This window comes from Amphiprion ocellaris, chromosome 10 (assembly GCF_022539595.1).
Source record: "Amphiprion ocellaris isolate individual 3 ecotype Okinawa chromosome 10, ASM2253959v1, whole genome shotgun sequence".
Taxonomy (NCBI): Eukaryota; Metazoa; Chordata; class Actinopteri; family Pomacentridae; genus Amphiprion; species Amphiprion ocellaris.
The window spans coordinates 24,607,740-24,629,341 of NC_072775.1; the positions used below are offsets into that span (position 1 = coordinate 24,607,740).

At 39.7% G+C, this 21,602-nt stretch overlaps 1 protein-coding gene across 1 annotated transcript; it reads left to right on the plus strand.

Moving 5' to 3' along the window:
• Nucleotides 1–9,367: 9,367 nt before the first annotated feature.
• Nucleotides 9,368–21,373, plus strand: LOC111576980 (GTP-binding protein Rheb). The gene is made up of 8 exons (XM_023283004.3): nucleotides 9,368–9,674; nucleotides 11,785–11,856; nucleotides 14,331–14,398; nucleotides 14,495–14,577; nucleotides 14,686–14,742; nucleotides 14,843–14,890; nucleotides 15,561–15,642; nucleotides 20,580–21,373. Exons 1-8 carry the CDS (start codon nucleotides 9,623–9,625, stop codon nucleotides 20,670–20,672), a joined length of 555 nt encoding a protein of 184 aa, XP_023138772.1. The 5' UTR covers nucleotides 9,368–9,622; the 3' UTR covers nucleotides 20,673–21,373.
• Nucleotides 21,374–21,602: the final 229 nt, after the last annotated feature.

The window sequence follows — 21,602 nt, forward strand, 5'->3', positions numbered from 1 at the left end:
CCAAATTAATCATCCCTTCTTGCAGAGGAACAGATGTGTGGAAACAGCTTGAGATTTGAATTACAAGAAAGTGGGACTTACCATTCCTTTTTTGCATTCACACAACACCTTAATACAGAGTCCCATTAGTGCCAAATGAGAATGAGTTATTCACTCTGAGAACAGTTACACCCTCCAGTCCTCAGGGTGACAAAAATGATCTCATTTGAGAAAGCTCATCTGGTTATGTGACACAATAATGACTCTGGATGAGCCACCTTTAGAGACTCTAGTTCAAGATATATACCATTAGTACTTGTTCATTACTGTAGAGGCTTCTGGGGATGACAAATGATATATTGCCTCACTGCCACAGAATGTGCCGTAGGTGTCTCTGCCCTGTTGAAATGTAAGGTGTACCTGCCAAGACCTGGGGCTCTTTGGAGTCTATATTGCAGACGCATTACTCCCCGAAGATAGCAAGCACTCTTATTGAAGAAAATGTTCCCTCTTTAGGCAGAATACAAGACAAGATTAGGTCTGAGAGACAAGAAAAATGCATTTTGCAAGGCTTTTGAGCATTCCAGACAAAATTAGTGGCACAAAATGGGAGAAAACATGTGAACAGTGGTGGCTGGCGAGCCACCTGAGCTGATAATCATCTATTATTCAGCAGGTGTGGATGTGAATATTCACACAACTGGACACTTTCTGCTTTCCATTTGTGCACATGTATGCACCCCCTCTCAGCTAATGGAATCTGTGGAAATGGTCATGCATTTTTGTCAAAAATTGAGGATATGTCACACGTTTAAATTGTCATCTGGAAATTGGCTGCAACACTGCTCTGCCCAAACCTCCAGGTGACAAAAAGGATCTACTCAGCAATGCAAATTAGCAGGGAGGAAATTTGAGGGAGCGTCCAACAAGTCTGCTTGGAGGCTGAATAGGAGGCCAAGAACATTTCATTTCTGTGTTTCAAATGTTCATTTATTTACAAGATTGGACACACTGAAGTTGCCCCAGGCTGATTGTGCAAATTATCAGCATGAAAATAAAGCTAGTTTTAATATATTCAAGCATACTTTGAAGACATATTGGTGTTTGAAGAGTACAAACACAAATTCATAACCTTGTTGGATCTTCTTAGAATATTTTGTGAAACACCTCCACTGTGGACCTTGTAATCTCCTAATCTCCCTCCCCAGGCCATATGCCAGGTATCTGTAGTTAGATCTGTAGTGAAGCAGCCAGATTCATCTTGAGATAAACTGGGACAACATGATGAATAGATAATAAAGGCACCCAGGGGAGAGCACTATCCGGGTTAACTCCACAGCATAAACATACCATTTGTAATGATGGCTGGAATCAACAGGGAAGCACAGTGCGCAAAGCTAACTGGGCTCCAAAGTGACCAAATCAGTCGTGACTTTGCTGATGCAGCAGATGGAGAGTACAAACCAATTGTGGCCGTGACAACAACAAGCGGTTTGATGAAGTACCACTGAGTAGCCTAACTGGGTCTCACCTGCTCACTGCTATAGGCTACTGAGTGCTAAACAGAAACGGTTGTACAGTCAGTGCAGTTGTAGACGCTTCACAGGGAGATAAACTGTCACTGCTTTGCAATGCCAGTGAGACTCACTGGCTGATTTGAAGTCCACACTTTGACCTTGTCACAGTCGAGACATTGAGATTGATAAAAAGTAAACTTCTACCTAAAAGATGTATTAGATCCGAAGCCTGACACCAGTTAATATGTGTGTGGGCCAGACACTATCCACCATGGGGCAATTCCCCAGCTAGGTAGACTGCTGAGGGAAGAAAACTTGTAGGGTCAGGGAGCAGCCGCCTTGATGCTGTTTCTGAACAAAGGACCTCCAACCACAGCACAGAATTATATAGGAGGTCACTTCGAACAAATCTAATCCCCAATCAAATACTAATACTGAGAAGATAGATAGATAGATAGATAGATAGATAGATAGATAGATAGATAGATAGATAGATAGATAGATAGATAGATAGATAGATAGATAGATAGATAGATAGATAGATAGATAGATAGATAGATAGATAGATAGATAGATAGATAGATAGAAAAAAATATTAGACCACCATTGTTTTCTTCAATTTCTTGTTCATTTTAATGCCTGGTACAACTGAAGGTACATTTTTTTGGATAAATATAATTATTACAACAAAAATAGCTCAAAAGAGTTTAATTTATGAGCTGATATCAAGACATTTTCCTTGGTTTTCTTGATAATAACCAAAATCACTTAAGTTCTTACAACAATAACTATGGCATTGTACTGCCAATAACAGTGCTTTTAGGCATTCCATGTTTTCTTTTCTGTCTGTTTTAGTCACATACACAAGAGTTAATACTTCATTGCATAACCATTGTTATTGATGACTGCAGTCATGCATCTTAGCATGCTCTCCACCAGCTTCTGACATTGTTCTGCTGTCACAGCAGCCCATTCCTGTTGCACAAATTCAGACAAATTTGCTTTGTTTTCGGGCTTGTGGTTCTCCATTTTGTGTTTGATGATCTTCCACAGGTTTTCAGTTGGATTTAGATCTGGTGATTGAGCAGGCCAAGGCATGGTTCCAATGTTCTGGTTCTCCATCCAGGCTTTAACTGACCTTGCTGTGTGGCAAGAGGCATTGTCTTGTTGAAAAAGTGTCTTGTTTTTTCTTGGTGCAATGAACAGCTGTCTTGGAGATCTTCAGTTTTTTCGCTACCTGTCTCTCACTTGTTCTAATTTCCAGCAGTGCCAAGATGGCTGTCTTTGTGGCTTCACAGAATTACTTTAGTTTAGTTTTAGGCATTATGTGTGAGCTGACAACTTCTGAGTTGTGCTATGGCTTGAATGTAAGCAGGAAACCACTCTAGGTCTTTGCATGTGCAGTGCTGCTGATGACATGAAATGGCTTCTTATATACCCTGGGAATACAATTAATCTTAAGCATGTCAAATAGGACATAAAGTATAATGTAATCAGCTGTATTTTTTCTGGTGTTCATTTTATTCTTCAGGTGATTTACCTTTAGTGTTACCAGGTGTTAAAATGAACAAGAAATTGAAGAAAACAAGGGTGGTCTAATACTTTTTTCCATGACTGTAGATAGATTCACATGAATTCACAGTTTCGCTTATTAAATAAGAAGGAAATATCTGTGAAATTATGATAAATTTGCAAATGTGCACTACTGCTGAAAAGGTTGGGGTCATGGGAAATGTCCTAATTTTTGTAAGGAAAAGCAATTTTTAACAATAATAAAATCATTAAATTTATCAGAAATCCAGTCTAGACATTGATGTGGGAAATGACTATTCTAACTGGAAATGGCTGATTTTTAATGGAATATCTACATAGTGGTACAGAGGAACATTTCCAGCAACCATCACTCCTTTGTTCTAATGGTACATCATGTTAGCTAATGGTGTTGAGAGGCTAATTGATGGTCAGAAAACCCTTGTGCAGTTATGTTAGCACATGAATAAAAGTGTGAGTTTTCAAGGAAAACATGAAATTGTCTGGGTGACCCCAAACTTTTGAACGGTACTGTATTTCTATGTCATTTTAATGATTGTAATTTTATGGTTAAGCATAGTTATGACTTTTTATGTTGTTTTATACTAGACATGTAAATTCACAGGCTATTTTTGTAATTTTAATTAATGTTTTCATGATTTTCAAAATTGTTGAAAAAAAATATATATACATACGTATATACATATATATATATATATATATATATATATATTTTTTTTTTTTTTTTTTTTTTAAATAGTCCATGAAATACATTTTCAAACTTAACTCAAAGTTAATCTTCATTTACAGGCTTTTTCAGAGCTTTCAACTGCATTGCTGGATTGAAGTGTCTCAGCGACGAATAAAATTATCTTTTTTGAAAGCACATTTCATACAGTCTGGCAGGGCATTGCAGTAGTTACCTAACTAATTTAAGTCTTATCCTAACTTCAGCAGTAGTTTATTGCAGTTACTGTAGAGTAGTTTTATCAATGGTGTTTTCTGAAAAGCTGCATGGTGCAGCTGAGCAGAACACTAATGAAACTAAACCATCTGTAGGAACAACTCCTTTTACATTAAATACAGAGATTTCATCCATCCATCCATTATCTATACACCGCTTAATCCTCATTAGGGCTGCGGCGGGGCTGGAGTCTATCCCAGCTGACTTGAGGTGAAGGCAGGGGACACCTTGGACAGGTCACCGCTTTATCACAGGGCTACATATAGAGACAAACAATCACACTCACATTCACACCTACGGACAATTTAGAGTTACCAATTAACCTGAGGATGTTTTTGGACTGTGGGAGGAAGCCGGAGTACCCGGAGAAAACCCACGCATGCACAGGGAGAACATGGAAACTCCATGCAGAAAGATCCCATGAAGGCCAGGCTGTAAGGCATCAGTGCTAACCACCAAGCCACTGTGCAGCTCATTTGATTCATCGTTATGTAAAAAATAACAAAATTAAAAAATGATTACAGCTGCCTGGTTCAGGTTCACTCAATTGCTGCAAACCTCTTCTGTTCAGATTGATTGTCAGGCTGTTTCTGAAACCACAATCAGGCTGTTGGCAGTTGAGCTTGCTAATTTAAATGGTAGGACTTGTAGCAGTGACAGACTGAATAAGCACAGCACACAGACAGCAGAGCAAAAGAGAGGAAGGTTCACGGCCAGTTTGAATCAACTGCCTTATTGCAGAGGATGTGTTGGATGTTGTGGTGGGTGAAGTTTACTGTATGAGTGCCACAACTGAGTTGTGTGCTTGAACTAGGCTTTGGTTTTGACCACAAGTGCCAGTACAGAGGTTTCAGGGATGATGATTTTTCTGTTCATGCCACTAGAATTTGAAACAATAGGATCTGACAAGCTCTGTCCTCGAAATTAGGACGCTTGCCAGACCATCACTGCCAGCAAGCCATAAATGTTTCATGTGGTTCTGATATGGTAATCATTGGATCCCTACAATGACATCTTGTGAGAGTTGGATAACGATGGCTGTCTTTCAGGCCTGTGTGACTCTGGACACAGTCCAACAGCTGAGGCACAGCCTGAAGTGTGAATCTGTCTGTTAAAAAAGCCACATGCACCCAGTAGGTAGATAAAAGTGTCAGTAAGGTGACTGAAAGATAGGCGGCACCGGGCATCGTGCAGTTATTTACTCATTGGTTAGAAATTTCACATAAATGTATTCCTGACTTAAATATGCATTCTGTTTCATGAGGTTTGAGAAAGGGTCCAGGTGCCCGTTGGTGGCACAGACCCAGCTGGAGGATGTGGCTGACTGGTGCTCAGGCTGGCATACTAACAGAGCCAGGGGTGCTTTCACAGTGAGTTGAAAGACGCTGGCGCCGGTGCCATGCACGCAGGGTTCAGAAACCATAGCTCCAGCTGCATGTCCACTAGCTCGCATAGTTAAAGAAATTAGAGACTGGAAATCTAAAACGACTTTTCCGCAGCCACACTCTCTGCAGCATGGTTCATGATAAGCACACTGATTTTAGGACATTAACAATTCCACGCAACATCATCACCTTCATTGCATCTCCCTCTCATTGCATGCAAGACTGCGAGATTTAAGGCTGGCATGAAAGAAGACATTTTTAAATCACCGGGGATGAAGCAATAAAAGGCCAACATGTCTAAAACAGCTTAATGTATTATTTCTCTGAGGCTCATGTAAGCCTTTTATTAAAGTGAAACAATCTTGTCAGACACCTGTTGTTCTTGCAAAGGGTATTTATTGTTGGCCTGTGTCAGCACACTGTAATCCCTGGCTAGAACATGGCTGTATTACCAGTGTAACCTATTCTTGGTCATCATAATTTCCTGTGAGTGTGTGTGTGTGTGTGTGTGTGTGTGTGTGTGTGTGTGTGTCTGTGTGTGTGTCTGTGTGTGTGTCTGTGTGTGTGCGTATTCACTGATTGCAGGCACCATTTTTTTCTGACACCCAGTGTCATGCAGAACAAATCGCCTATTGCTGACACCAGTGATTTCTTGTCTCTACTGCTGAGAAGTGTGTGTGGAGGCAAAACAGTTGGGTCTTACTGACGGGAGTTGGACATTTCTGTGATTAAGTAGTAATGGGCCAGGACGTGACAGGGAAACTGGGGATTTTATCGGTCGCAGGGCAGGAAAAACAGCACAGCCTTGGGCCTCTGTGCTATTTTTGGGAGCAAATATAATTATTTCAAGACTCTCGTTGCCAAAACTCTCTACATTGGTATTTAAGCCTTCTGTCTATAAAATTCAGTTTTACAGACTTGTGTTTGAGTTGAGAAATGATTGACATGCGTAAGTAACATTAGACTTTTAAAGCAATGAGGACTCTCATTATCTCACCACCTTTACCACGCCTGCCTTGAATTCCAGTGTCTGCATATGGAGCTTAACCCACTAATTGTGGTCTGAGGTCCGATGGTATTGTTGTATGCCAGTGCTTTGGTTTACGGTCTCAGTTATATTAAGATATGGGTATTTCAACATCCATAAAGGAATACACTATTAGCTGAGATAATCAGGGATGTGTGTCGTGTGATTTATGTGTGAGGCTGTTGAGGTGGAGGGTTTGTTATGTCTTGGTATGGCTGAAACAACAGGGTGTCATGAGGTGGTAATAAACAGTAATTAGAAGATGATGTTTCTAAGACGATCCAAATAGATCTACGGGACTCGAAGTGGTTGCTGTGTGAATATAACGGTGTTATAGTGACATCTACTGGTCGATGTTGAAATAAGCAAACGAGGGTTCCTGTATTGTAGATCAGCTCATTTAACCCGTTTAATCCCATTGGCAAGAATTGTTGCCACTCGTTATTGTTTAAATTTTTACTCTCTAAAAGTGTTGTTTTGGCTTTGGACAGCTAATGCAAGTTTTAAAATCAAAGAATAGGTTGTCTCCTGTAAATTGCATTAATGTCATGTAACTAGTGTGAATGGTCACATGACTAGGCCTCTTTACTTCCTGATAGATAGATGATAGATAATAGGAGATGTCTGCCTCAAACTTGTACAAGAAGAATTTATTTAAATATCTTAATTAACAGATATAATTGAGATATTTTGTACATACATTTTTGAAAGGGTCTACTACTGATATATAATGAGAATTTTATGCCTACATGCATCTTTTGATCTTAAGAAGAGTAAACGTAAGCACGGCAACATTTGTTGCCACTAGCATAATCTATAGTCATAGTGTCATGTTACTTGTCAAAGGTTCTGGCTGTTTATCTTATTTATTTTATGTTTTTTTTTCTACACAGCTAAAAATCATAAGAGGTTTTGAATCTTCTAGACTTAAAAGAGCCCCAAACTGATATGTGCTACATCAGTCATTCCTACAGTGAAAAAGATGCAGTTAAAGTTGACTGATGGTGACTTCTCAGATAGAGAGTACCAAGTACCGAGGAGAAACAGGCCATTTGCCTGCTAGACTCCTGAATGGTGAAGCAGAGGTTATCTATCTGGAGGATGATGATGATGTTCATCTGACCAACACAATAACTGCCCTTTAAAATAAGCAAAATAGGAGCAGGGTTTTTAAAATTCCACGTTGACCAGCCACATCCAATAAACCAGATTTTGTCACCTATGGAACAACTGCAGCAGACTGCAGTTAAACCAGACACTGTTGATTTGTTCCTGCTGATGTATCCTCTAACTGCTCACAACATGAGTCCATACGCAAAACAGCTGTCAATTGCATGAAACCATTATGGCAAGCATGGCTGCAAGAAGTTTATCAGGGGCAAACCAATATGATTTGGGTACAAGTTATGGAGGCTTGCTTCACCCACTGGGTACATGTTTCACATGGAGCTCTGTTGTGGAGTCGACACACATGTTCCTGAAACTGGCTTAGGACAGGGCCCAAGTATAGTCTTTGGTCTGGCTGAACAAGCAGAAGTTCCTCCAGGATGCACATTTGTGCATGAAAACCTTTTCATCTCACTTAGCATCATTGATGAAATGACTAAACAAGGTTAATCATGCCAGTAGTGCAGAAATGTGTAGCTCTGCAGCCAGAGATCCCTGCAGAAAGATTTTGGATCCACTGCACATTTTTTTCAGAGAATTATTGAAACATCCTGATAACAAGGACTTACAATCGTCCAGCCTAGACGTTATAAATGCAGAGACTAATTTTTCAGCGCCACTCTAAGACAGGGTGTTCCTGATTTTGGCAAGATTGTGCAGGTGAGAGAAAGCCTCCCTGGAGACTTGTTTTATGTGTGAGATAAAGGCCATATGCTAAACAAAAAGTTTCAGCGACTACACCATAAGAAAGGCAAAATCTGCCCCCCTTTTAGCATGAACATTGCATTTTGAGCTGGAAATGTTATTTCCATCAATCCAGCAGCTATCATTTTGCACTGCTGTGCTTGTATGTTCTTTTCATATGTGTAAAAATCTGTACATACACTACCATTCAAAAGTTTGGGGTCACCCAGGCAATTTCATGTTTTCCATGAAAACTCACACTTTTATTCATGTGCTAACATAATTCCACAAGGGTTTTCTAATCATCAATAAGCCTTTCAAGGTGGTTAGCCTGCTGCTGGAAATGGGAATCTCTACCCCTAGATATCCCATTAAAAATCATCCGTTTCCAGCTAGAATAGTCATTACCACATTAACAATGTCTAGACTGTATTTCTGATTCATTTAATGTTATCTTCATTTTTAAAAAATGCTTTTCTTTCAAAAATAAGGACATTTTAACCCTTTGATGCACAAAATGGGTCAAAAGTGATGCAAATCCAATGGAAAATGGGTATCTCCTGACCCACACTGTTCATCAAAGGGCTAAGTGACCTGAACTTTTGAACGGTAGTGTACTTGTTTCCTTATTCCTAGGGCGGCCAACAATCAAATTGAAATTTCTTGTTTGTTGTGTATGTACTTGGCCTTTAACGCTGACTCAGATTCAGATTTTTCAGATTTTGCAGGATTGTGTATGTCTTTGCTCCTGTTAAATCTTAGTGTACAATTACATGTACATTAACTTGTATTGTGTCATTGAAGAGGTCACTGCAGAATTACTACTCTGTGTGTGTGTGTGTGTGTGTGTGTGTGTGTGTGTGTGTGTGTGTGTGTGTGTGTGTGTGTGTGTGTGTGTGTGTGTGTGTGTGTGTGTGTGCGCGCGCCTCCTGACCATAAACATATGAATGACAGTGCACCCGACCACCCAGCACGTCATGAAGCACACCGCAGCCAATCATAAATCCGAACCCGCTTGACGAACTGCTATCTCGCCCAATCAGCGTCTTACAAGAGGCATGAACGTCCGCCTTTATCCTAAGTGTAGCCAATCAGGACTGAGCAGTAATTACTAATTCATTACATTGCAAAGGGGAGTGACGCAGTTATTGTAGATCTATAGATACTCCATGCTTATTTTTTATGATCTTAAATTTCATATTTTTCAAGCTTTGGACGAGGAATTCCTGATAATCACAGCACACAAGCGGGAGTCCGGCTGTCATCTGGAGGCTGTATGACTGCTCTCTGCGCCTCTTGCATTTGGATGCCATTCCGGTTGGAGGTTGCGGTACACCCCGAGGACTAGATGCGATAACAAGAACGAGACATGCCGCAGCCGAAATCACGAAAAATCGCCATCCTCGGGTACAGATCCGTAGGTGAGTCCCGACCAGACGACGCACTAACGGGCAGGAGGAGGGTGACAGCTCCGGGGCCTCGGATGGGGACGCTGGAGATAGATTTCAGCGGCCTTTCGGGTCAGTTTAAGTCCATTATAAGAGCAGTTTACGCCTCCTGTAATAGATTTAAATATCAGGGAGGAGGATTTGGCAGGGAACGTGTCCAAATGGGCGAATGAGCGCGACCAGGTGAGACGTGGCCTTGTAATTTTAGAACACGAGGCCTCGTATAATGTCTGCAGGACAGATATTTTAATTTATTTTAATTGACAGGTAAGCATCAGCCCCCTCCTCCTAGCCCCAGAGCCCTGACACCGTGTGAAGGCCTGGATCCAGCTGACGCCCCAGTCTGTGCGTTATTGTATCACATCTGAAACCGAAGGAGCGCAGTTGGTAAAGCGGTGGAAGGATGTTGAGGATGCAAAATGGCACACATAAGTAGACCAAGTGGAGGCCCAGCATGCCATCAGTAATGTGGTGTAGGATTCTCTTAGAAACGAGAGTGTTGTGTTCATGGCTCCATACGTTGCAGTGAGTTGCTATACATTTTCTAAAAACCTTGGTTGTGTGGTGTATTTTTAGATTTTTTTTTTAACCTTTTTACCTTATTTGACACTTTTATTTGTTTTGCTTATTGCTCTGTATATATATTCGTATACACTGCCGTTCAAAAGTTTGGGGTCACTTATAAAAGCCCTTATTTTTGAAGGAAAATCCGTTTTTTTTTCAGTGAAGATAACATTAAATTAATCAGAAATACGATCTAGACCAGGGGGTGTCAAACATGAGGCCCGCGGGCCAAAACCGGTCTGCCTGAGGGTCAGCTCCTGCAGGGTGATTTTGCAGAGTGTAAAAACTACAGAGGTGAAAATGAATCCTTACTGTGAAAATATTTAAAGACATTGAGCATTGTGCAATATAATGTGTCAAGCAGCTTCAGTAGGACAGAGTTTGGTTTGGTTGAACCCTATTGTTGATGCACTGCCACAACTTTTACGCACTTTTTATGTATAAATTTTCTACATTTACATGGCACAAGGACAACTTAACCGTCTTCCTTAATAGTTCCACTTTAGTTTGTGTGTCACAATTACTACACAGATGTGGAAATGAATGGAAATGTAAAATAATTTCTATATCTTGGCAAGTGTAAAATACTATATTGTTCAGTTCCAGATACCTGACACTAAATGTTTAGTCTTTGTAGATAAACTGTGACCTGTAAGTTGTTAGGCACAGATGATAAGCTGAGGCTTAATATTGTTAAAAATTCCACTTATTTTGCTTCAGAAATTTCAGGTGGTTCATAATGTTTTGTAAAAAGATATTTCATTAAATGTGAACATTGTCAGAATGTACTTTTTTGCACTAAAACAAAGGGTAAAATTTGGAGTCGTCGTTATTTATCGGTTATTACATTCTGATTTTACTGGTCCGGCCCACTTGAAATCAAATTGGGCTGAATTTGGCCCCTGAACTAAAATGAGTTTGGCACCACTGGTCTAGTCAATGTGGTAAATGACTATTCTAGCTGTAAACAGCTGATTTTTAATGGAATATCTCCATAGGGGTACAGAGGAACATTTCCAGCAACCATCACTCCTGTGTTCTAATGCTACATTGTGTTAGCTAATGGTGTTGAAAGGCTAATTGATGATTAGAAACCCCTTGTGCAATTATGTTAACACATGAATAAAAGTGTGAATTTTCATGGAAAACAAAAAATTGCCTGAGTGACCACAAACTTTTGAACGGTAGTGTATATGTGTTTATTTCTTGCGTGTTTTTATTCTTTCTTCTTCTTCTTCTTCTTTTTATTATTATTATTATTATTATTATTGTTTCGGTCTGGAACAGGTGCTCAATACATTTCACTGGGCGTTATACTAAGTATAATTGTGTTCATGACAAATAAAGGTCTTGAGTCTTGAATCTGTCTAATTCAGTTTTTTTCTTTTTTTACAATGTGTATGAGGTCACTATAGATACTTGAACCGACACACTGCAACTTTCAGTAATTCATTAGTACATTCACAGTAATTTCCCCTGCATCCGAATCATCGTTCTTTTTATTATTTGTGTGTTGCAGGAAAGTCCTCCTTGACAATTCAGTTTGTGGAAGGCCAGTTCGTTGACTCCTATGACCCAACAATAGAAAACAGTAAGTGGGGATTTTTTGAGGTGTCATTACATTCTGGTATATATGGTCTTGTGTCAGTTGAGGCTGTAGCTGGCAACCAAAGCATTAATCACAGTGAATATAATAGATTTTTCTGTGACATCCTATCCTCAGCATTGTTTCCCCTGTCAGTCAACTACAAGTTAGTTTCTTTTATTTTCCCAATAATACTCTAATGAATTGTATTACCCTCTCTTACAATCAGTTATAGTGCTATATTTTTGATTGCAATTTAAATACAGAACTTTTTTGGATTTACTTTTGTTTTATGGATTTGAGCAAGGTTCATGTGCACAACACAACTCTGTAGTGACCATCCATTCTGATTCATTGATTGACTAGTTGAGCATTTGTTGCAGGTCTAAAACAGTATCACATTGAATTGATATCAGTATTGTTAGGACTGTAGTTAACCAGTGAAAATCTTAGTCAACTGACATTGAATCTGCACATTACCTCAAGATGAACTAAACTGGTCAGAAAGCAGTGACGTTTCTCGACTTGTTAGCCCTTTAGACCTAAACGAATTATAAATACATTTCAAAAACTTTTGGAAGACTTGGAAGAGACCAGTTGTCCATATTCATGATATTCCTGATAACTGAATGATGTCTACTGATGATCCCAGCACAAGAATTTTTGAGGAATGTAATCCAGACAAGTTAGCCTTTTGTTTTTTAGATGATCTGGAAATTGGTTGTTGAGCTGTGATATACTAACTACTGTTTGCAAAGTTTACACTTGATTTTTTGTCCATCCCTTTGAAAAAAATGCAGCCACTCCAACAACTGCCGAGACAGAATGTCAGTTTGTTTAGAGCAGACTCCCAATAAATGTTCAATGAACATAAATGTTATAAAATAGTCTGTTCTATATGTTACCAATAATAATTGCTTAGTCCTGGAATGCTTTTGATGTAGTGGCTGTCTCATGAAAGTAACACCACAGATTTTTGAACCAATGTACATATGGTTAAATGAAAGCGTGTACATCCTGATAACTCTAATAAGTAGCATTTGACTGAAAGACAGTGAATTTCAAGACTGTGTTGTTACCCAGAATGGTGTTAATTCATTTATTTCTTAGGGACAGTGCACATTAATGAATGTCTAGTTAGGCAGCAATAGACGTCAATATGCAACAATGCTAATTTATACTTACCCTAGGCAGGTACCAAAAAGCATGACAGTGAAACATAGGACAATAGGTCACAATAAAAACACATTACAAAAAGTACACAAAGAAAACATAACATTGAAACATACAGTTAAACATAGGACCATAGGTTACAATGACAGGAAAATAGATTACAATAAAAGCACATTCCAGAAAGTACACAGAGAAGTCAGAGGTCAATGATCACAAGACTTACACTTTGAGCCACTGTTTAAGGTGAGTTTTGAAGATTGGTAATGTGGGACACTCCCTTATGGAGAGTGGAAGACTTCCAGATCTTACTGGACTTGACAGAAGGAGCATATTGTCCAAAGGATGTTTTTCTGTGTGGGACCTCACAGTCCCCTCTAAAGGAGGCCCTGGTCCTGAGACTGCTGTGAACACTTCTTTTGAGAAAGTCAGACATGGTGGGTAGGGCAAGTCCCTGTAACACCTCTTAGATCAAACAAGCAAATTTAATTTTTTTTTAATTATGAAAACTCAGTAAGTTGTACTTCTGTAAGATATCACAAATATGATATGACATTGACTTTCTATTGAAGACCTTTAGCGATTTTTTATATAGTGATTCTATGATTCTGCATGTATTTACACCTGTCAGTGACCGATGTTCACCAAGCGGGTGTGATGTTCTCTCTAAACAAAGGTATATCCACACGTTCAACCAATGAAGGAGAGAACGTCTGAGACACTTTTGAGAAATTGGGTGGTGTAGTGTTCTGCTAGAAACCTTTCTCTCTGATTGGGCATCACTAGTTTGGAGAGGCAACCTTGCTTGAAGGCACTTTGAAATTACATCTTGCTGGACAATAGTGTAATTTATCAACCTCTTAAACACACATAATCCCAAACACTCATGAGATCTGAGTCTAAACTTTACCTTCAGGCTGTTTCTCTTTTCCCTGACATGTTCGCTCGGATACCACCCTGCATTTCTCCAATGTATGGTCTATGTCTATAAATAATCCCTAGATGGTTAACATAAAGTGAAGCGTCAGCGTTGCCAGCGAGATGCTGCAGGCTGTGCATTCCCTCTGTCACACTATAGATAATACGACCTATCTGCAGGCAGATATTGACATTCCTGCACTGAATGAACTCTGTGGTACCAAAATGGATCCATAACTGGGTTGTGTCTCGTATGTCCCGAGATCTGTAGACCATAATGAAGTAATGAAGCTACACTTGATAGGGTAGTGTAATTTGTATTTGTGTTGTCTTGTGTTGTCTCTTTCCAGTTTCTATTAGTTAATCACACTGGTCTTTTCTTTTATTTGCAGCATTTACTAAAATGATCACAATAAATGGACAAGAGTACCACCTTCAGCTTGTAGACACAGCAGGGCAGGTTCGTCTCACTGCACTATTTATCAGCCTTCCATTGACCTTTATGTAAATATGTGTTGTTCCATACTGATTTCTTCATTTTATCAATCTTTTCCAGGATGAATACTCTATCTTCCCACAGACTTACTCCATAGATATCAATGGCTACATACTGGTCTATTCAGTTACATCTAATAAAAGGTATACTCCCCCCTCTAAAAAACAAATGTCTCTTAAGTTCTGCATAATGAGTTAGAGTCCTCATGTTCATGAATGCTGAAAAACAAACATTCCCTTTGTTTCTTCCAGCTTTGAAGTTGTGCAAGTCATCCATGAAAAACTGTTGGACATGGTAGGAAAGGTTCAGTAAGTAGTACTGCTTCTTATTTTGCTGTATAAGTCATTCTAAGACATACGTACATCATGCATAAATGACAATCTTGCATTTACTTTTCCTTCAATGCAGAGTTCCAATTATGCTCGTCGGAAACAAGAATGACCTACATATGGAGCGGTATGTCGTAGCACACAACTAAATTGTACATTACTTTAGGAATTTCTGTACACTATTTGACAAGATCTTGGCACAAATGCAAAGCTCAACATATTTCTCGTATTCTCACTCAGACTTAACTACATACAGTAAGGTTCAAAAGTTTGAGGTCATTTAGAAATGTCCTTATTTTTGAAAGAAAAGCATTTTTTCAATGATTTAATTAAATTAATCAGAAATACAGTCTAGACATTGTTAATGTGGTAAATGGCTATTCTAGCTATTCTATCTATATAGGGGTACAGAGGAACATTTCCAACAACCATCACTCCTGTGTTCTAATGCTACATTGTGTTAGCTAATTGTGTTGAAAGGCTAATTGATGATTAGAAAACCCTTGTGCAATTATGTTAGCACATGAATCCAAGTGTGAGTTTTCATGGAAAACGTGAAATTGTCTGGGTGACTCCAAACTTTTGAACAGCAGTTTAGGCAGTATTTGGCTCACAAAGCTATTGGGTCTATGCTACGTAGCTTTGTCTTATTGGTATGTAAAACACAGAGTCAATGGAATGATTTCTTAGGAAATCAAGTCTGTGTTTTAGTAAAAGCGAACACTGCAGCTATATTCTGGAGTCTTTATGTGCTTTGTCCTGACTGGCCTGCTGTCCCTGTGATTTTTTTTCTTTAGAGTAATCAGTTGTGAAGAGGGAAAAGCATTAGCTGAATCCTGGAATGCTGCCTTTATGGAGTCCTCAGCTAAAGAGAACCAGGTAAGAAATTGTTATTAAGGTCTATTTATCTTTCTATTTGAAAAATACCCAATGACTATAGCACTTTAGTCTTCAACATTCCTCCGTAAAGGAACACGTCGGAGTTATGTGATGATCAGTGTTGGTTTGTTTGTCTCTCTGTCTGTTAGCAGCATTATTGAAAAACAGACAAACGGATTTGGATGAAATTTTCAGGGAAGGTCAGAAATGGCACAAGGGCCAAGTGATTAGATTTTGGCACTAATGCAGCTTATAGTCTGGATCCACAGATTTGTTAAAGATTTCTGTATCATTGTGAGATAACGGCATGGCATCACTGTAACCATGACTACAAGTGAACACTACGTCAACTGCCTGCTGATGATCACATGATTGTGATCCTACTACAGAACGACTGCTGTGGACTTATTGGGACTTATCCGTCAGAAATGATACAAGGAAAAATTTATTAAATTGTGGGGGTGTTTCCGAGTCCCACCAATTCCCGCCGCCCTCTACAAATTTAGGTCAGGCTATTTGGTATCCGTACATAATGTACACATGCATAACACACGCCTGTGCTCAGCGCAAGGTCATTTTGCTTGTGGGTGCATCTATGTTAAATAGCCACATTATGTGTTGCCGTGATTTCTGATCAACAATAACAAATAAATGCTGCATTTCTGACAATGCCATCTAGTGGAATGAACAGCCTTGGTGGAATACTGCAATGTCTGAGTGTTTTTCTAGCGTGTTTTTATTTTTCAAAGTGTCAACAGACATGTATGCACAGATGGATCCACAGAGCATTCATCCAAACTACTATATGCTGTTTGTTTTAGATACTATGTAATTATCATGCCCTTCCCACCTGTGAACCCACCCTCAGACTCATCAGTTATTCTGTTCATGATGCTAGGAGAGTAAGAGAGTTCTTCAATATGAATGCACAACAGCAGATATCATTCACACTGCAACAGACAAGCCGTTACATTTTAGACTCAAAAAGCATGTAATAGCTGTTGACAGAGGTGGCAATGATAGCACTGATGCTGTTCTGTGTGGGTTTCCTCCCACAGTCCAAAGACATTCAGGTTTAGTTGACTGACAGCTCTAAATTGCTCGCAGGCCTGAATGTGAGCGTGAACACTTGTCTGTCTTTATGCGTCGGCCCTGTCATTACCTGGCAGCCTGTCCACGGTGTACACTGCCTCTCGCCCAGTGTCAGCTGGATTGCCTGCAACCTCCCTGACTCCCTAAAGGATAAGTGGGTCTAAATAATAGACAAATAGATAGCTACAGAGATGCTTTTGTTGATCAGATAGTGAGAAAAGTATAGTGCGGTCGGCCTGACAAGGAAGCATAGACTCATGTTAGAGACAAGCTAAATTTCAGTTTAAGGGCATGGAGACTGAAAGATATTTATCACACAGTGAATGACTCATAAAGGGAAGCTATCACGATGCATCATGGGAAATCAAGGACCCAGGATTTTTGTAGTTTGACTTACACTTAGGACTTAAGGTCAGGATTTTGTCCACTGTAGTTGTCAAGTAGTTTGTCTCTCGCCTGTATCACACTGGTGTACTCACATACACACTACCGTTCTACAGTTTGGGGTCACTTAGAAATGTCCTTAATTTTGAAAGAAAAGCAGTTTTTTCCAGTGAATATAGCATAAAATTAATCGGACATACAGTCTAGACATTGTTAATGTGGTAAATGACTATTCTATCTGGAAACAGCAGATTTTTAATGGAATATCTCCATAGGGGTACAGAGGAACATTTCCAGCAACCATCACTCCTGTGTTCTAATGCTACATTGTGTTAGCTAATCATGTTAGATGATTAGAAAACCCTTGTGCAATTATGTTAGCACATGAATAAAAGTGTGAGTTTTCATGGAAAATGTGAAATTGCCTGGGTGACTTTTGAGTGGTAGTGTATATACTCCAGTAAAACTGATGGTTCATGTGTGCTAAAGACTGAGGCAAGTTGCTCTTCCTCTGATCTGTTTCTGAATTCATGCACATGCTACTTTGTGTGAAACTAAGAAACCTTTTTCCTTCCAATTATAACTGCTCTATGCTGCTCTAGAATGTTGCAGGGCAAGGAGGCCTGTCTCAGCCGACATTGGGCGACAGATGGGGTAGACTCTGGGCATGTTGCTACTACACATGGAGACAAACAACCAAGCATGCTCACATTCACACATACAGCCGATGTAGAATAAATAGTTAACCTAACATGCATATCTCTGGACTGTGGGGGAACTTGGAGAAAACCCCCAGAAGCAGTTAACTAACCTCTGCTTATTAGGCCACCATCTGCTTACAGGTTTAGTATGTCAGTTCAAGGGAAAAGGGACATATTTTTTGTGACGGCACGACAAATGGCACCAGCAGCACTCTGACAGATTGATAATTTAATAACCTTGAAATGTGCTTTGGGAGGACAGATGCATACAGGCGGGAGGTTCATTTAAATGAGGCAGTGTAAAGTGAGATGTTGGTATTTGTTGTAGATCATGTGCAGGGAACAGACATCTCACAGCTGCATCTGTTTCTGTTGCAACATCAATCTGTTGTCACACTGATGATTTGGCAATGAAATAATGCTAAAAATGTGAATAAATCATATCAATTTTTCAGCTAGTAGATGGATTTAAAATCAGCATAAAACGTGTGTGAGACAGGAACATCAGTAAAGCTGCTTGCATAGATTTATAAATCAGTGCAGCGCATTGCCTTTTGTCCACAGCTTCTTCATACTGCATGGAAAGCTTTTAATTCAGTTCATTAAACTTGTGCAGCCACCTGAATCCATCAGGACGCGTATGTTGATAAGTCTGCAGCTTCTGATATGGGAAGTGCTGCATCAGAGCACACTGCCATCATGCATTGAGTACCGTGTTTCCATTTATTACCTCTCATGACACCACGCTGCTACAAAGCAAACCTAATCAATACACACATTAGACTGGATTATGGCCTGGTATTGGCACTGTTTATGTGGGATATGTTGAGTCACAGCAGCTCATTAGTCCATCCTTTGTGTTACTTCCTCAATTTTGACTTTTTTGAAACACACTGGTGCAACAGCATAAATAGTACTGAAAAACATACGTTAGCCCTCACAACCTGTCACTCAAAAGAAAAATCCAGAAATGGTAGCAAAATGTCCATCCATCCATCCATCCATCCATCCATCCATCCATCCATCCATCCATCCATCCATCCATCATCTGTACACTGCTTAATCTTCATTAGGGTTGTGGGGGGGCTGGAGTCTATCCCAGCTGACTTATGGTGAAGGCAGGGGACACCCTGGACAGGTCACTAGTCTATGGTAGCAAAATGTATTACATAATAACACTTCATAAAATCAACAAATGGTACTGGTCAACTCAAAATGAAGAATACGCACACAGCACATTGTGTATGTGAGACAACAAGGTAGCAGTGGCCTCTGTGTATCATTCAATAGAACACTTTATATCAAAGCTACAGAAAAAAATCAAGAAAATCAGCCACAGATTTAATATGCAGATAAATGCGGTAAGGGCCGAAGGTGTGCTTCGTACCTTTGTAACATAACCCAGTTTGCCGGTGACTGCAGTGGTTCCCCTCACAGAACTTTTACCATACATACACTATCGAGCTGCCACACAAGGAGCTCGCTTGCCATCAGGAGCATCTTCAGCTTCCATGCCTTGCCCAAGGACACGTTGACATGTGAGGGGTCTGAGGATTGAAACGGCAGCCTTGTAATGTCTGGGGAACCTTCTCTGTCACTTGAGCCGCAGCAGCCTGTGACATATATGAGAATAGGTTGGACTGGTGCAGTCATATTCAAGGCTTCTGCAGCAGTTTTTATTCTTGCCACTCTGCAACAGCCAGACAGCAGTATGAGGTCTTGATTAGAGGCAGCTTTCCAGTTGTTGTCCTGCATCAACATATTCAGAACAATGATCTCAGCGATGTTTCTGACTCAGAGTGAATTTAGTAATCACCAGCCTCTGATTTATATTCCACTTCACTCAGCCGTTTGGCATTTTGAGCTGTTGAACCTACATGAACCAAAATAGCAGGTGTGTTTGGAGGCGCCCACACAGTCTGTGTTTCTAAGACCTACTGCTTTGCACATGTCAGGGTGCTTAGACTGGAGTACAGTCCAATATGTCTATGTTGTGTTTCCAGCAAGGTAGACCAAAAAAAATCATTAATGGAGTTTTAACAATGGATACACAATGTATCCATGAGAGCTTTTAGAACACAGTATTGCCTTTTTACTATTCACAACTTGGACCACATAAGCAACATACACTACCATTCAAAAGTTTGGGGTCATCCAGACAATTCATGTTTTCTGTGAAAACTCACACTTTTGTTCATGTGCCAACATAATTGCACAAGGGTTTTCTAATCATCAATTAGCCTTTCAACACCATTAGCTAACACAGTGTAGCATTAGAACACAGGAGTGATGGTTGCTGGAAATGTTTCTCTGTACTCCTATGTAGATAGAATAGCTAGAATAGTCATTTACCTCATTAACAATGTCTAGACTGTATTTCTGATTGATTTAATGTTATCTTCATTGAAAAAACTGCTTTCCTTTCAAAAATAAGGGCATTTCTAAATGACCCCAAACTTTTGAACGGTAGTGCAAGTAAACAGTTAACATACAACATCTGCATTGCAAAACAAATTTTGAAATCCCTCCAATATTCTGGTGGCTATACTTCTTATCATGTAGCAGCTAAGTTTCATGTTCAGGAAGTCAGTTAATCAGCTTCAAATGAAGTTAGGACAAACAGTGCTTAACTTAAAAACAGTGACATCTTTGTTTTGGCTTAAGCCTGCGAGGCTGCACTCGAGGTTGAAAATTCAAAGTGGTGTGACTGAGCCATGTGACAGTGCCCTATGTGTGTTACTTGCTCTGTCTCTCTCTTAGACAGCCGTGGAGGTTTTCCGAAGGATGATCCTGGAGGCAGAAAAGATGGATGGCGGCGTGCAGCCAGGAAAAACATCCTGCTCCATGATGTAGAGCCGCCCAATCAACACACAGGACACTGCACTGGGATATCCCGTTACTTGAAGGCTAGCTGCCAGTTCTCCTCCACCTCAGCTGACTCCACCCCCAGGGTCCTAAATATCCAATACTTTCTATTTATGGCTCTGATTCCACTGTTATTTATTAGTATTTCCTATTCCCTTTTGTCATCCTTGTTTTTCTTTGTGTGTTTGATAAGAAACAAGGATGAGTGGTGGTTCCTTGTCTTATATTTCCCACAATCCACCCCTCCGTCTTTGTGCTCGGCACTAATGCAAAACACAGAACATCATATGGATGTATCAGAAAAAATGTTTTCTTGTCTCAGAAATGATAACTAAGACCAGAGATAGTAGTAGCTTGATGCATCTTAGCTTCTCATTATGCAGCTTCCATTTAGGCTACAGGCCCTTCTCTGTTTAAATAACACGAGATAAGAGAATTGTCATATCTGCCATGCATATACCCTGAAAATAGTTAGATAAACACAGACATTTCTTCTGATACATCGCCAGCTGTTTGGTCCCTCCAATATACAGCTCTTTTTCTATTTCATCACCATGCAGTTCTCTCTCCCTCAGTTGGTTTTCATAGCAGTTACTGTCAGCCAAAAAATCTACATCCATTTTCTAATGTTGAAAATGTTGTACAAATGTTTTTGATTGTAATCATTAAAGCAAAAAGTGGTTATGTAAGCAGGCTGGTTTTGTGGATTATTGCAGGATCTGATAGTTTGAGATTGTTGTTACTAGCAAGGCAAGACGGGTTCATTTTATGCCCATTTTAAACAATAATTTGAGGTGTTTTAAAGATTGGTTAAAAAAAATGGCAGAATGGATGAAATATATTGAAAACAGTGTAAGTGTAGGGAGGATTATGATGTCGTGGTTTTGTTTGTCCAGCTCTTTGAAGCATGAATAAATG

What these genes read in the sequence shown, in the direction of transcription:
- LOC111576980 (XM_023283004.3), top strand. Translation starts at nt 9,623, where the DNA reads ATGCCGCAGCCGAAATCACGAAAAATCGCCATCCTCGGGTACAGATCC. An exon ending in TTGTAGACACAGCAGGGCAG is followed by an intron (nt 14,399 to 14,494) that starts GTTCGTCTCACT and finishes AATCTTTTCCAG; the next exon opens with GATGAATACTCTATCTTCCC. An exon ending in TCAGTTACATCTAATAAAAG is followed by an intron (nt 14,578 to 14,685) that starts GTATACTCCCCC and finishes TGTTTCTTCCAG; the next exon opens with CTTTGAAGTTGTGCAAGTCA.